The sequence below is a fragment of the Erythrolamprus reginae genome, unplaced genomic scaffold, assembly GCF_031021105.1.
Source record: "Erythrolamprus reginae isolate rEryReg1 unplaced genomic scaffold, rEryReg1.hap1 H_3, whole genome shotgun sequence".
NCBI classification, from domain to species: domain Eukaryota; kingdom Metazoa; phylum Chordata; class Lepidosauria; order Squamata; family Dipsadidae; genus Erythrolamprus; species Erythrolamprus reginae.
In genome coordinates, this window is record NW_027248484.1 from 549601 (window position 1) to 565222 (window position 15622).

Genomic DNA, 15622 nt, shown 5'->3' on the forward strand with positions numbered 1-15622 from the left:
CATTAAAATTAAACAATAAAGAATTCTCAGAATATTACAAAACTTGCAACTCATTTCGTGAATGGTTAGAAACAAGGAAAGAACAAAATTAGGAGTATAATTATGAATTATTATTATTATTATTATTATTATTATTATTATTATTATTATTTATTAGATTTGTATGCTGCCCCTCTCCGGGACTTGGAGATATAAGATAGATATAAGAGTAAGAAGGGCAATGTTATTTAAATATCAACTCTTTAAAGATAGATAATAAATGATTTGATTTGTATTAATTGAAATATTATAATATTGATTGACACAAGGCGGTAAAAAGCAGGACAAATATCTATATAAATTAAATAACAAGAACCAATTTTCTTTTTTCTGTATCGCCGACTGTAATAGCCGTAAAAATGTGTTTAATGGATGAGAATATCTTTTGGTGTGTGTGTGTCTATACGTGTTTGTATGTTGTGTTTATGTTCTGTCCGAAGAAATGCAAAAATATACACACGCACTCCTGAGAATTCAAATAATGTATATCTAAAGTTTCACATTCGTACCATTACTGTAGGCTAAGCAAAAAAAATGTGGTGCATTGCTTGTTGGGTGACCCTCAGACTTTGCCACAGAAAGTAAATAGGGCAGGCTTGAAGTCAGCACCCTCCTACCCATAACCATGCACTCCAAGTATTCCCTGAATTCATGGGGAGCTAACCCTAACCCTAAGTGCGTTTGCCCCCCAATGGGATTTAGCAGGCAATACCTGTATTATCATTAGGCAGTTATTATGCTAAACCACATTTCCCTGTTGACTTTATTTGTCCAAAGCCAGCTGGGAAGGCCTCAAATGGCGACTCTCTTTAAATGCTGCAATTGTGGGAAATAACACACCAATGACCAAATGCCTGAATGTTGACCATACAATGTGCAACGGTTTCAAACCCGAACATGGTTGCAAGTGTTGATTATGACCTATAAAGCCCTTCATGGCATCGGACCAGAATATCTCCAAGACCGCCTTCTGCTGCATGAATCCCAGCGACCGATTAGGTCCCACAGAGTGGGCCTTCTCCGGGTCCCATCAACTAAACAATGTCGGTTGGCCGGCCCCCAGGGGAAGAGCCTTCTCTGTGGCGGCCCCGACTCTCTGGAACCAGCTCCCCCCAGAGATTAGAACTGCCCCTACCCTCCTTGCCTTTCGTAAACTCCTCAAAACCCACCTTTGCTGTCAGGCATGGGGGAACTGAGATATTTCCCCCGGGCCCATATAATTTATGTATGGTATGTTTGTATGTATGTCTGCTTAATAATGGGGTTTTTAAAAATATTTTAAATTGTAAATTATTAGATTTGCCATGAACTGTTTTATTGTGTTGTGAGCCGCCCCGAGTCTACGGAGAGGGGCGGCATACAAATCAAATCAAATCAATCAATAATAAAATAAAATAAAATAAATAAAATAAAATGTTGCCATTTGTTGGCACTTTGAACTGTCACTAAGCAAAATCGTTTCAAGTCAAGGACTATCCTGTAATTGAGAGGTCAATAAGCCCAGATTCAGATCCAATCCCTCTTTTTGTAGAAAATTTCAATGTGATTGAACGAACGAACGAAGGAACGCACCACTCCCTTTTCCAAGAAAGCCAGCAAGCCAGAAATTAAGATCGGGAGCTTCTTTTATTGAAAACCAACAACTGAGTTAGTTATTAGAGAGAACCTTTCAAATCATAAAAGCACCCGTAGTTCCTTGTCTAAATATAAATAGTCTTCCATTTCCCCTGGAAACCTGACAGGGGGGAAGGGGAGGGAGAAGAAGGGGTGAAAGGAAAAAATAAAAATAAAAGGGTGGAGAGTTTGGGACTCAAAGCTTTCTCCAAACCAAGATCAGCCTGGAAAAGCTGGTCACATTTTGCCCCATGGAGACCCAGCTCGTGGTCCACAAAGGAGCTCTGTGGGTCATTTCATTTGCTGGGTTGCAAATCAAAATTATTATTATTTTGCAAGATGGAGAAGGAAGGAACTCAAACCCTGTAAAATCCAAAGGCATGCATTTGAAGAAACAAACACTGAAGGACGAGAAGGAGATGGAGAGGCTCGGGAAGCAATGGTTCTTGCAAATCCAAAATCAGAAAGAAAAATATTACAGATACCCAAAACCTGCTACCCAAAGTCCATCTGATTAGACCAGCATGGTTCAAATTTAGCAACTTTTTAGTTGCGTGGACTTCTACTCCCAGAATCCCATCTCTCGTGCTGGCTGGAGAATTCTGCGAATGGAAGCAACCATCAAGGGGTCCAGGTTGAGAAGCGTTAACACTAGACTCAAAAGAAAAAGAAATATATGCAGGAAACATTTTCTACATTTGCTTCCAAAAAAAGGTCAGTTTTTTAAAGAAACACAAACCAGAACAAGTTAACTAAACAAGGAGAGAAGTTAACTTAGAACTAAGGAGAAATTTCCTGACAGTTAGAACAATGGATCAGTGGAACAGAAGTTGCCTCCAGAAGTTGTGAATGCTCCAACATTGGAGGTTTTTAAAGATTTGATATAACCATCTGTCTGAAGTGGTGTAGGGTTTCCTGCCTAAGCAGGGGGTTGGACTAGAAGACCTCCAAGGTCCCTTCCAACTCTGTTGTTATTATTATTAAATTGGGAAAACATGATTGGGAGTATCTCTGTTCATTGGTTCAAGCGATAACAATACGGAAGCAGGGGCTTTGGGGTGAGGCCTTGGATCAAGCCTGGAATCCTCCCCCAAATCACATAGGATCAGCTCAAAACCCAAAAGTGGAACAACTTACAAAGGGAAGGGATGGAATAGTCTCCCCGAATCGTTCATGATCTGCAAATTAACATTCGTTTTTAAAATTCAGCTTTTATTTATAGGTAACTTAAGGCGACAGAAACTCTCAAAAGGGGAGGTTAAACATCTGGAAGGGAAGTGTATTTATTTTCCACCCGTCTTATCTAAAGACGTTAAGGTCAGACCGGTGGTCTTCAAAGAGATCAGTAACTCAGACCTATTGGAACAGCTCAACGAAAGCCACCTTTTAGAACATTTATTCCTGTCCGAATAAATTTCTAGGGCGCAATTAAAATTAGCCTAGATTTAAAAAACCCCTTATGGAGGTGTGAGGGACCGACCGACAGCTGATCCTGAAAAATATTATATTGGCTGGGTCTGCATAGTTCCCTCTAAGCTGAGCAGTGAGCAATCGCTCACTTAAAAATCATCATCAACTCAGAGTTTTCCAAACCTGCCCAGAAGCCGAGAGGGAAAGAGTGAGAGGGAAGGAGAGAGAGAGGAAGAGAGGAAGAGAGAGAAACAGATAGAAAAAAGAGAGGAAGGAAAAGAGAAAGAAAAAGAATGGGAGTAAGGAAGAGAGAAAGAAAATCAAAATCTAGTTTGAAACAGCTCAACTATTTAAGTGGCATTTTGATATTGACAGAGTTGCCCTATTATGAGCTCACTGTTATAGACACACAGTACAATATTTTATTTTGAAATTCTCTGAGGCAAAACAGGGTGGGTTTTTTGTTTGTTTGTTTGTTTATTATTTCTGTGCCGCCCAGTCCCGAAGGGACTGCCGCTCAGACACTATACTTTTCCATCCACCCCCCCAAAAAATTAGAGGGAACACTGTGGGTCTGGTTAGCACTTGGGTGATAGATCACCAGAGTTTCTCAAAGCTGATCAGGTTTGGCAAACTTTATTTTTAAAATAATCTTGCAGAAGGATGTTATATTGCCAAGGCTGAGATATTCTAATCTAAGGGATCAATAGGGACTAGCAACTCATTCAAACCCCAGTGGAAATGTCTGTGGGTGAAGACCAAGTCATAGTTTGAGAAGGCTCATTTCTTCAGACTGGACGGATAAAATAAATAGTAGGTAGATTTGTTCTTTTAGCATCTGACTCATACACTGCTAACATACAACACTTTCCAGTGTCTTTTAAAATAAGATTCCTCTTTTTTTTCTTGGTGTCTTGTGTTTTAACATCCTCTTGAAAATTTCCACCACTATTGCTTCCTCCACGCCTATTCATCACTTGCACAAACATTTACACACACTTAAACGATAATTTACTTTTGGTGGGAAAAGCAGAAGGGAGAGAATTTATTGAAAAACAAAAAGGGACAATTAAGCCAAAGGTAATAATTTGCTTTTGAGTAGGGAGAACATTTTCCTAGAAGCAAAATGTCAAAAGGGAAGAATTCTCCACGTTGTTGAGTTCTTTGGAGGTAAGGCGAAGAAAAAATATTTCATTAGTTCCCCATTTAAGAACCATTCACACATCACCCATGTTCCTAAGGGGGTTTCCCCCCCCTGCAGTAGTAAGATATAGATTATCAAACAGAAATGGGCTCAATGCAAGAAGCACATCTTTCATAGGTCAAGCGTCTTCCACTTCAATCCAGATGTTCTCGAACAGGCTGAAAAACCCATCACTTAACCACCATAGTTCTAGCATGACTAACTCTGTGTGCAAGCCAATATGCGGTACATAGGTGTGAAACAAGGTCTTTGTTAGCTCCTAAACCATGATGGGTATATCTCGGTCAGAATCTCATGAGCTTTCAATGCAGAGGTGAGTGCTTGAATTGGTGAACGTAATTCATGTGCTGTTCATCCACCATTGGGTTCACACAGTAGACTAAACTACATTGTTGGCACCGGAGGACATAGGTGTGCAAAACTTGGGTTTTGTGGAGGGGTGGTGGTGGACAAGGAAGCAAACTTCTGGTGGATCAGTCTTGGAGCGAAGGAGTGAGAAAGGAGGAATCAATTCACCGGATCAACAAATCTTCCCAATTTCAGTGCAGTTAAAGGTAATCCACTCCAAATCCATCTCTTGAAACCCATTGGAGGCCATTTCCGTTTCTAATTAACATTTTCGACCTCCAGCGATGTCACCCACACAATAGCCGGCCATTTTGGGGTTTGGTGGGCTGCCCAGTCCATTTCTTTTAAAGGTGAAACATATATCAAAACAGCCGTTTATGTTGAAAAGACCAAAGACGTTTCGACAAGGCATGTGAACTTCGGGCTGCCGATACCAAAACGATCAAATATCCTCTTTGTGTCTGAATTTGTTGATTGTAAACATTGGAAAGAGGCAACAAATAACCAAGGGATGGGTTAGGAACTTTGCAATCCAGCGGCAGAGGCTACGAAATTGGGCTGTAAAATTCTTCCAGGAGGTGGGAGATGTTTGGATTTTGGAGGGGAGGGGTTGGAGAGAGAAGAGAAATTGTTCCTCCAGAACAGCTTTTCAACTTTAAGACCTGTGGACTTCACCTCCTGCCTGCGTGGCTTTTGAAGAATGCTGGGCGTTGAAAGTCTTTAAACTTCCTTAAAATTGCTGAAATTGAGGAATGCTGCCACGGAGTTTTAAAAAAAAGAGAGAGCGCGAAAAAAGAGAGAATTGCCAAAAAATAAAATAAAAATAGAATACCTACTCCCAGAAACTACTTAAAACTTCTCGATTTTCCATAGAGATTATTGGTTTTTTGGGGGGGGGGAATTGCAGAGTGTTAAAAAGCCGGCACAAGCTTCTTTTTAGCAGAGGCGTCCGTGGGTCACTCTTCAAAAGGACGGAGGGATTTCGATTAAGTCTAGAAAAAAATTCTGCATGTCCACAGTTGCAACCCCGAAAATTCACACACACCCCGGCAGGTGAAACGGCAGTGAAGAATTTCAAGGACCGACTTCGCGTCCCTGCAAACGGCGCTTCCGAAATTAAGATTTCTTCGCGCAGGTTTGGGGGGGCACCCCAGTCGCTGTGGCCCCCCTCCTCTATCTTTCGAAGATACGGAGGTGAGGTTAAAATGTGGGGCAGAGGGTCGCCGGACAAAGACATTCAATCCACTTTGTGCAAACCGCCGGTCGTGCGAAGTTTTCACAAACTGCCTCGGTTCTTCCCACCGGGGAGAAAGACGGCCGATGGTACTCCAGTTTATTTCGCACAACGGCGAGGTTGGAGGGGGGGGAGGAGGGGGTAGAGGGAGGCGGGAGGGGGAGGAGAAATTTAAGAGTCTTCCCCGAGGATTTCCGTGACGAAGGAAGCCATCTCGGTAACTTTGGTATCGTGGAGAGTGAAGAAGGGGTGATCCTGTCGGAGAAAGAGGAGAAAAAGTGTGTGAGGGGGTTAGTTGTGGGAGTGAGGAGGAGGAAGAGAAGGAGAAAACGAAGGAGGAGAGGAGGAGGAGAAGGAAAAGGAGAAGGGTGAGAGGAGAAGGAGGAGGAGAGAAAGAAGGAGAAGGAGGAGGAGGAGAGGAGGAGAATAAAAAGAAAGGAGAAGGAGAAAAAGGAGAAGGAGGAGAGGTGAAGGAGGAGAACGAGGAGAAAAAGGTGGAGGAGAAGGAAAAAAAGGAGGAGAGGTGAAAGAGGAGAACGAGGAGAAAAAGGAGAAAAAGGAGAAGAGGAGGGGAAAAAGGAGGAGGAGAAGGAGAAAGGAGAAGGAGGAGAGGAGGAGGAGAGGCGAAGGAGGAGAACAAGGAGAAAAAGAAGAGGATGAGAAAAAGGAGAAGGAGAAAAAGGAGGAGGAGAGGCGAAGGAGTAGAACAAGAAGGAGAAAAAGGTGGAGGAGAAGGAGAAAAAGGAAAAGGAGGAGAGGTGAAAGAGGAGAAAGAGGAGAAAAAGGAGAAGAGGAGGGGGGAAAGGAGGAGGAGGAGGAGAAAGGAGAAGGAGGAGAGGCGAAGGAGGAGAACAAGGAGAAAAAGGAGAGAAAAAGGAGAAGGAGGGGAGGAGGAGGAGGAGGAGAGGTGGAGGAAGAGAACAAGAAGGAGAAAAAGGAGAAAAAGGTGGAGGAGAAGGAGAAAAAGGAAACGGAGGAGAGGTGAAAGAGGAGAAAAAGGAGAAGAGGAGGGGGGAAAAGAGGAGGAGAAGGAGAAAGGAGAAGGAGGAGAGGAGGAGGAGAGGCGAAGGAGGAGAACAAGGAGAAAAAGAAGAGGATGAGAAAAAGGAGAAGGAGGGGAGGAGGGGGAGGAGGAGGCGAAGGAGTAGAACAAGAAGGAGAAAAAGGAGAAGAGGAGAAAAAAGGAGGAGGAGAGGTGGAGGAGAAGAATAAGAAGGAAAAAAAGAAGGAGGAAGAGGAGGAGAGATGAAGGGGAGAAGGAGAAGGAGAAAAGGGGGAAGAGGAGGAGAGGTGAAAGAGGAGGAGGTGGACGAGAGGTGGAGTAGAGGAAGGAGAAAAAGGAGAAGGAGAGGTGAAGGAGGAGATGGAGGAAGAAGAGGAGGAGGAGGAAGAGAAAAAGAAGGAGGAGGAGGCATTCAAGTTGCCTTCTACTCACCTGCTGGAATCTGAATTAAACAGATTAAAACTGGGCCCTGGGAAAGAAGATCAACTCACCATCATCTCTAAGTAGCTCATTCGTTTAGCAGGATCCTTCGTCAGACTGGTGGGGGGGGGGGGGGAGAGAAAACACCACCCAGAACATCACTCATCAAAGCATCAAGATTTATCATTGGAACAAGAGAAAATACCCAGTGGCTTTGGGGCCAACTTCCCCAGGAGACTCAAAAGAGACTCACCATTGGGCGGTGAAGTCGACAAAGTCTTTGGAGAAGCGATCGGCTGGGAGCTGGGGGGAGGGCTCTTCCACCACTTGCTTCAGCTGCTGGAAGGGGGTCCCCCAGGAGTCGTAGGGGAAGTGGAGAATGGCCATCTCGATCTGGAGGGAGGCAAAGGGTGGATGACAACAGGAGAGAACCTGGGCAGACCAGGGGGCTTCCTTGCCAATGTTTCGTCACCCAACGAGATAATATTAGTAACGCTGGGAGGGGGTGGGGTTTACAAAGAGGAGGAGAAGGCGGAGGAGGAGGAAGAAGAAGAGGAAGAGGAGGAAGAGGAAGAAGAAAAATAAAAAGAGGAGGAAGCAGAAGAAAAAGAAGAAGAGGAGGAGGAGGAAAAGGAAAAGGAAGAAGTAGAAGTAGAAGAAGAAGAAGTAGAAGAAGAAGTAGAAGAAGAAGAAGTAGAAGAAGTAGAAGAAGAAGTAGTAGTAGAAGAAGAAGAAGAAGAAGTAGAAGAAGAAGAAGTAGAAGTAGAAGTAGAAGAAGAAGAAGTAGAAGAAGTAGAAGAAGAAGTAGTAGTAGAAGAAGAAGAAGAAGTAGAAGAAGAAGAAGTAGAAGAAGAAGTAGAAGAAGAAGAAGAAGAAGAAGAAGAAGAAGAAGAAGTAGAAGAAGAAGAAGTAGAAGAAGAAGTAGAAGAAGAAGTAGAAGAAGAAGAAGAAGAAGTAGAAGAAGAAGAAGTAGAAGAAGAAGTAGAAGAAGAAGAAGTAGAAGAAGAAGAAGAAGAAGAAGAAGAAGAAGAAGAAGAAGAAGAAGAAGAAGAAGAAGAAGAAGAAGAAGAAGAGGAAGAGGAAAAGGAGAAAGAGGAGGAGGAAGTCCTGTGGGATCCTTTGTATTCCCTGAAGGTGGTGGCTCCCTTGCAGACATTTCATAACCCATCTCATGAACATCATCAGTGCTAGAAGTTTGCTCAGAGGACAAATCCCACTCCTGTCTATCACTGACGACATAAAAATAAAATAAAATAAAATAAAATAAATAAAATAGTATAATAAAATAATAAAATAAAATACTAAAATAAAATAAAATAAGGTAAGGTAAGGTCAAGTTGTTAAGTTAAGTAAAATAATAAAATAAAATAAAATTTCTTACCAAAGTGATCCCAAGACTCCAAACATCTGACTTCACATTATATCCCTTCTGGTTGAGGTCTGGATTAATTCTTTCGGGCTGCACAAAAAGAGAAAGAAGAAAAAGGCAAATTAAAATCAGAGGAAAAGAGATCCTTCCTCTAACTCACACACCCGTGTGAGGTCCCCATAGGGCAGTGTCTCCCAACCTTGCCAACTTGATGGTATTTGGACTTCAACTCCCAGAATTCCCCAGCCAGCGAATGCTGGCTGGGGAATTCTGGGAGTTGAAGTCCAGATACCTTCAAGTTGGCAAGGTTGGGAGACACTGCCCTAGGGGACTCTCTCCCCTTCCATACACACAGACACCTCTAACTGCACCCCACCCACCCCAAACTCACAGCCATGTAAGGTTTACATCCGGCGTCCAACGTTTTAGCCACCGAATCCACCAGGTAGCCGCTGATTCCAAAATCACACATTTTGACGTGTCCCTGTTTGTTGATCAAGACGTTGGATGGCTTCACATCTGGAAAGCAGAGGAGGGAAACAGCCTGGGATCATAAACACCTTTTTTTTTCCTTTTTTTGCACAGGTAAAAAAAGGCCTCGACTTATGAGCACAATTGGTTTATTTGTTTGTTGATTAATCTAATTTATATGCTGCCCAACTCCTCAAGGAATTTTAAAAAAAATTATATATATAATTATTTATATGCATGTCACATGTTTTTGCTGAATTTGAAAATTAAGGGAGACTAGGATAGATCTATTTCAGCCTTGTTCTGGCCTCATCAGCTAGTCATACCCTCACTGGGATTTGAACTTGCAGTCTTTGCCTCATAAGGCGGAGAATTAACCTCTACGCTACAGTATCTAATCCCTTCAGCTCTGTACCAGGGAAGGGTTATATGCTTTTTTTGACACAATGTATGTATGTATGTATGTATGTATGTATGTATTCTGTTGAAAAGCTGAAGGGATTAGATACTGTAGCCTAGAGGTTAATTCTCTGCCTTACAAGGCAAAGGCTGCAAGTTCAAATCCCAGTGAAGCATGGCTAGCTGATGAGGCCAGAACAAGGCCGAAATAGACCTATCCTAGACTCTCTTAGTTTTCTAATTCAGCAAAAACATGTGACATATCTAAGTTCGAATCTGGGCCCCCACCTGTGTTATTAACCCTTCATCTGCTTTCTCTGTCATCTTGATGGGATCTGCAATTGCAACCTACCTCTGTGGATCACCGACAATTTACTGTGGAGGTGTTCAAGCGCTCGCACAATCTGGACAGAAAGGAGAGAAACAGCAGATGTCCATAAGTTGTGAGACTCTCTCACAACTACACACTTTCTAGCAGCTGCTTAAACCATTTCATTCCATTTTTTCTGCCTCAACTACATCTACAAAAGTTTCAAACTCTTGTTATTTTTCTACAGGCGTCGCAACAGATCCAAACTGGATCCTTTGACGCATGAAGAAACATGAGGAATCGCTGCTTTATTTTGTTTATTAAATTTATATTTAATAAATTTAAATAATTTTATTTAACAATTATTTTAAAAATTATACCGGGGAGATATTATATTTTTTAAATAAATATAATAAATATTTATTACATTTAATACATTTAAATAAAATTATTTAAATTTATTAAATGTAATAAATATTTATTATATTTATTTATAAAATATAATATCGCCCCGGTAGAGCGACTCTGGGCTGCTTACGGAAAATAACAAGATAAGTTTTAAAAAACCCAAATCAATTAATCTTTTTAAAATCTGCGCACTGAAATTTTAAAACCTCAGAAAACCAGAACTGAGGATACGGAGGTAAGTTTTTCACGATCTCCATCCAGGATACGCCCAAAGTAATTCTTGGGATAATTACTCCAGTTTAGGTAAAACTTTCCCTATTTTCCTCTCCAAAAAACTGCAGGTAAAACTTGAAAAATTAGAATATCGTGCAAAAGTTCATTTATTTCAGTAATGCAACTTAAAAGGTGAAACGTAAGACATAAGAGAGATTCATTATATGTAAAGCAAGAAACTCCAAGCCGTGATTTTCCATAATTGTGATGGTTATGGCGTATAACTCATGAAAACCCACTTCCACAATCTCAGAAAATTAAAATATTACATGTGATCAATAAAAGAAGCATTGCACATGGAACAATATCGGACTTCTGAATAATATAAGCATGCATATATACTCATTTGGGCACTTTTTAAGTTGCATTATATGAAATAAAGGAACTTTTGCACGATATTCTAATTTTCAAAGTTTCACCGGTGTGGCGTGTCTTCAGGGTGTCCAGGGGGAAAGCATTTTGAAATTTCCCTGATATTTATTTATTTATTGGATTTGTATGCCACCCCTCTCCGTGGACTTGGGGTGGCTAACAACAGTGACAAAAAACAGAATGTAAAAATCCAATACTACAACAGCTAAAAACCCTTGTTATAAAATCAATCATACAAACAAACATACCATGCATAAATTGTAGAAGCCTAGGGGGAAAGATTATCTTAGTTCCCCCATGCCTGACGGCAGATATGGGTTTTGAGGAGCTTACGAAAGGCAAGGAGGCTGGGGGCTATTCTAATCTCTGGGGGGAGTTGGTTCCAGAGGGTCGGGGCTGCCACAGAGAAGGCTCTTCCCCTGGGCCCCGCCATCCGACATTGTTTTGTTGATGGGACCTAGAGAAGGCCCACTCTGTGGGACCTAACTGGTCGCTGGGATTCGTGCGGCAGAAGGTGGTCCCTGAGATAATCTGGCCCGGTGCCATGAAGGGCTTTATAGGTCATAACCAACACTTTGAATTGTGACCGGAAACTGATCGGCAACCAATGCAGACTGCGGAGTGTTGGCGTGACATGGGCATATTTGGAAAAGCCCATGATTGCTCTCGCAGCTGCATTCTGCACGATCTGAAGTTTCCGAACACTTTTCAAAGGTTGCCCCATGTAGAGAGCATTACAGTAGTCAAGCCTTGAGGCGATGAGGGCATGAGTGATTGTGAGCAGTGACTCCCGGTCCAAATAGGGCCACAACTGATGCACCAGGCAAACGCCCCCCTGGGCAAATTTCCCTGACATTTCCCTATAACTTGCGATCTAGTTAAGGCCCAGTCGTAGATGACATCATACCAAACGGCTAAGCCCTGGAGAAATATCGGTAGCTGAGAAAGCAAGTTGTTGCCACAGTTATGCTCATTTTTACTTGACTCTGCCAGGCAGCGCGATTCATTTTTTTAAACCTGTTTTTTCCCTGACTTTGGTTTTCCCCCCGATTTTTTCCATGAATTCCCTGATATTTCCTGAACCCGCCGATTTCCCTGATAATTCCCCGATTAACCCTGCTCACAGTCTCTCATGCCCTCATCACCTCGAGGCTCAACTACTGTAACGCTCTCTACATGGGGCTACCTTTGAAAAGTGTTCGGAAACTTCAGATTGTGCAGAATGCAGCTGCGAGAGCAATCATGGGCTTCCCCAAATATGCCCATGTTACACCAACACTCCGCAGTCTGCATTGGTTGCCGATCAGTTTCCGGTCACAATTCAAAGTGTTGGTTATGACCTATAAAGCCCTTCATGGCACCGGACCAGAATATCTCCGAGACCGCCTTCTGCCACACGAATCCCAGCGACCAGTTAGGTCCCACAGAGTTGGCCTTCTCCGGGTCCCGTTGACTAAACAATGCCGCTTGGCGGGACCCAGGGGAAGAGCCTTCTCTGTGGCGGCCCCAGCCCTCTGGAACCAACTCCCCCCAGAGATTAGAATTGCCCCCACCCTCCTTGCCTTTCGTAAGCTACTTAAAACCCACTTCTGCCGCCAGGCATGGGGGAATTGAGATACCCTTTCCCCCGAGGCCTTTACAATTGTATGCATGGTATGTCTGTATGTATATTTGGCTTTTTATTATAATGGGTTTTAAATTGTTTTTAGTATTGGATTATTGCTGTACACTGTCTTATTATTGCTGTTAGCCGCCCTGAGTCTCCGGAGAGGGGCGGCATACAAATCCAATAAATAAATAACCTGTTTTCCAGGTTTGCTAGGCACCCTGGTTTTATACTCTGAAAAATATAGGTAAGTAGATTTCACTGCTGGTCCCAGTACACTGTTTTTCCTGGGACCCATAATGCTGTTAAAATGGCCCTGGGTCTAATATCAGGCAGGTAAAGGTAACACTCACAGACACGGCAATTTTTCCTAGAATATCTTCAGGAATGGTCTTCTTCTTCTCCAGAACCTTCTTGTAAAACTTATCCAGTGACGTGTCCATCAGTTCCATGCAGATCCAAACATCGCCCTGAGAACCAGAGAAGAGATTTTATTCCTTCCGAAAATGATTTACAATTTTATGCATGGTGTGTCTGTATGTATGTTTGGTTTTTTATATTAATGGGTTTTTAATCGTTTTTAGTATTGGATTATTATTGTACGTTGTTTTATGATTGCTGTTAGCCGCCCCGAGTCTTCGGAGAGGGGTGGCATATAAATCCAATAAATAAATGAATAAATATATAAATAAATGTCAATGGGGAAGCCAGATTTACTTAACAAATGTGCTACTGGCAGATTTAATACAGTGTTCCTCCGATTTTCGCAGGTTCAAACTTCACGAAAAGTCTATACCACGGTTTTTCAAAAATATTAATTAAAAAATACTTTGCAGTTTTCCCCCCTATACCACGGTTTTTCCTGCCCGATGACGTCATGTATCATCACCAAACTTTTGTCCATCTTTAATAAATATTTCTTTTTAATAAACTTTAATAAAGAAACATGGTGAGTAATAATCTAAATAATTGCTAAGGGAATGGGAAATTGCAACTTAGGGGTTTAAAGTGTTAAGGGAAGGCTGGTGATACTGTTCATAGCCAAAAATAGTGTACTGTATTTACTTCCGCATCTCTACTTTGCAGAAATTCGACTTTCGCGGGCGGTCTCGGAACGCATCCCCCGCGGAAATCGAGGGAACACTGTACATTCCTTTCTGGCGACCCTCGTAAGTAAGATGAGGGCTACTCGGATTTGAATCCAGAGCGGCTTTCAACCAAGGAGTTATGAAGGCTCTTGGGCTTCTTTTGATACCTCTCTGAACAGAGCTCCGTAAAATGTAACCGTGTAGAAGCAGTCGACGGTCCTCATGGAGACATCGAGATCCATCACCAACCGCTTCTGCTCCTGTGTATTCACAGTGGCTCGGATCCTCTGGATTGGGAGCAAAGGGATACCAATCGGTGATGGAGCATGGGAAGGCAAGACGAAGAAGACCTAGCCTCAAGACAAGCGGCCACAAGGCCTAGAATTCGCACTGCAGAGCTCTGCTGGCTGGGGCCTCCTGGGATTTTGGCGGTCTACTCTCACAAGATGGAGCCACGTTGATAGTTATTGGAAATCCATGGGGAACTACCTAATATTCCTGCCTAGTTTGTTTCCCCCACGACAATTCTGAGAGATTGGTGGGGTGGAGAAAGAGAGAGGGATTGCCAAGATCTAGCAGTGCCTAAAGTGGGGTTAGAACTCCCAGTCTCCTGGTGACTGGCCCTAAGTCACCCAGATTGGCCCTAAGTCACCCAGCCACATTCCTGACTAAGGCAATACTAGAACTCCCAGTCTCCTGGTGACTGGCCCTAAGTCACCCAGATTGGCCCTAAGTCACAAAGCCACATTCCTGACTAAGGCAATACTAGAACTCCCAATCTCCTGGTGACTGGCCCTAAGTCACCCAGATTGGCCCTAAGTCACAAAGCCACATTCCTGACTAAGGCAATACTAGAACTCCCAGTCTCCTGGTGACTGGCCCTAAGTCACCCACATTGGCCCTAAGTCACCCAGCCACATTCCTGACTAAGGCAATACTAGAACTCCTAGTCTCCTGGTCACTGGCCCTAAATCATCTAGCCTGACTAAGGCAGGACTAGAAGAGGAGAGAAGCGGAGAGGGGCGGCATACAAATCTAAATAATAAATAAATAAATAAACTCCCTGTTTCCTGGGGATTGGCCCAAAGTCACCTAGCCGGCATTCCTGACTAAGGCAATACTAGAACTCCCAGTCTCCTGGTGACTGACCCTAAATCATCCAGCCTGACTAAGGCAGGACTAGAACTCCCTGTTTCCTGGGGATTGGCCCAAAGTCACCTAGCCGTCTTTCATATCTAAGGCAGGACTAGAACTAGAACTCCCAGTCTCCTGGTGACTGGCCCTAAGTCACCCAGCCTGACTAAGGCAATACTAGAACTCCCAGTCTCCTGGTGACTGGCCCTAAGTCACCCAGCCTGACTAAGGCAATACTAGAACTCCCAGTCTCCTGGTGACTGGCCCTAAGTCACCCAGCCTGACTAAGGCAATACTAGAACTCCCAGTCTCCTGGTGACTGGCCCAAAACACCCAGCTGGCAGTACCAGAACTCTCTATCTCCCAGTTTCTAGGCTGGCACCTGTCGTAGTCTGATCTCCCTTGACGGTTTGACCATGCAACCCCACTAGGTTCCAAATATTTTGAGCCCTTTTTGCTAAGGTTCTCACCTTCACAGCCATGACTGTGTCGCTCTTCGCATGATGAACTTTCTCCACCACTCCATAAGCCCCTCTGCCCAGTTCGGAAATGCTCACCAAGTCATCGGCCTCCACTTCAAAGTTCTGCAGATCGTTGCCAAAAACAGACTCAAAGGAATGACCGACAAGTTAAGAACATAACAACGGATCTCGTGTCCTAAACGCCCAACAAACCATCCCGGACACCGAGGCACAATACACCACCCATTCAAGTGAATTTATTGCCATGGACGATCTGGGAATCACAGAAAATGTCCTTCAAAAAGGAAGAAAGAATAACCGTGTTCTGACTTCCATGTGGAATTCTGGTCCCCATGAACCTTATTTAACCCTTTAACACATTTAATTCCCTCAACACATTATTAACACATTAATAATTCCCTCAACACTGTCAGACTTTCTACTAAATCTGCACTTCTA

At 43.1% G+C, this 15622-nt stretch overlaps 1 protein-coding gene across 2 annotated transcripts in view; it reads right to left on the reverse strand.

The window, feature by feature from the left end:
- Positions 1 to 1646: 1646 nt before the first annotated feature.
- LOC139155542 (dual specificity mitogen-activated protein kinase kinase 3-like) overlaps positions 1647 to 15622 on the reverse strand; it is a 66654-nt gene continuing 52678 nt past the window's right edge. For both annotated transcript variants that reach the window (XM_070730722.1, XM_070730723.1), the window contains exons 5-13: positions 15173 to 15286; positions 13736 to 13855; positions 12834 to 12950; positions 9864 to 9915; positions 9033 to 9160; positions 8654 to 8731; positions 7526 to 7665; positions 7344 to 7389; positions 1647 to 6104 (exon numbers count right to left, since the gene is read on the reverse strand). In XM_070730722.1, coding sequence (XP_070586823.1) covers positions 6021 to 6104; positions 7344 to 7389; positions 7526 to 7665; positions 8654 to 8731; positions 9033 to 9160; positions 9864 to 9915; positions 12834 to 12950; positions 13736 to 13855; positions 15173 to 15286 — 879 coding nt within the window. In that variant the 3' untranslated portion in view covers positions 1647 to 6020. The remainder of the gene's footprint in view (positions 6105 to 7343; positions 7390 to 7525; positions 7666 to 8653; positions 8732 to 9032; positions 9161 to 9863; positions 9916 to 12833; positions 12951 to 13735; positions 13856 to 15172; positions 15287 to 15622) is intronic.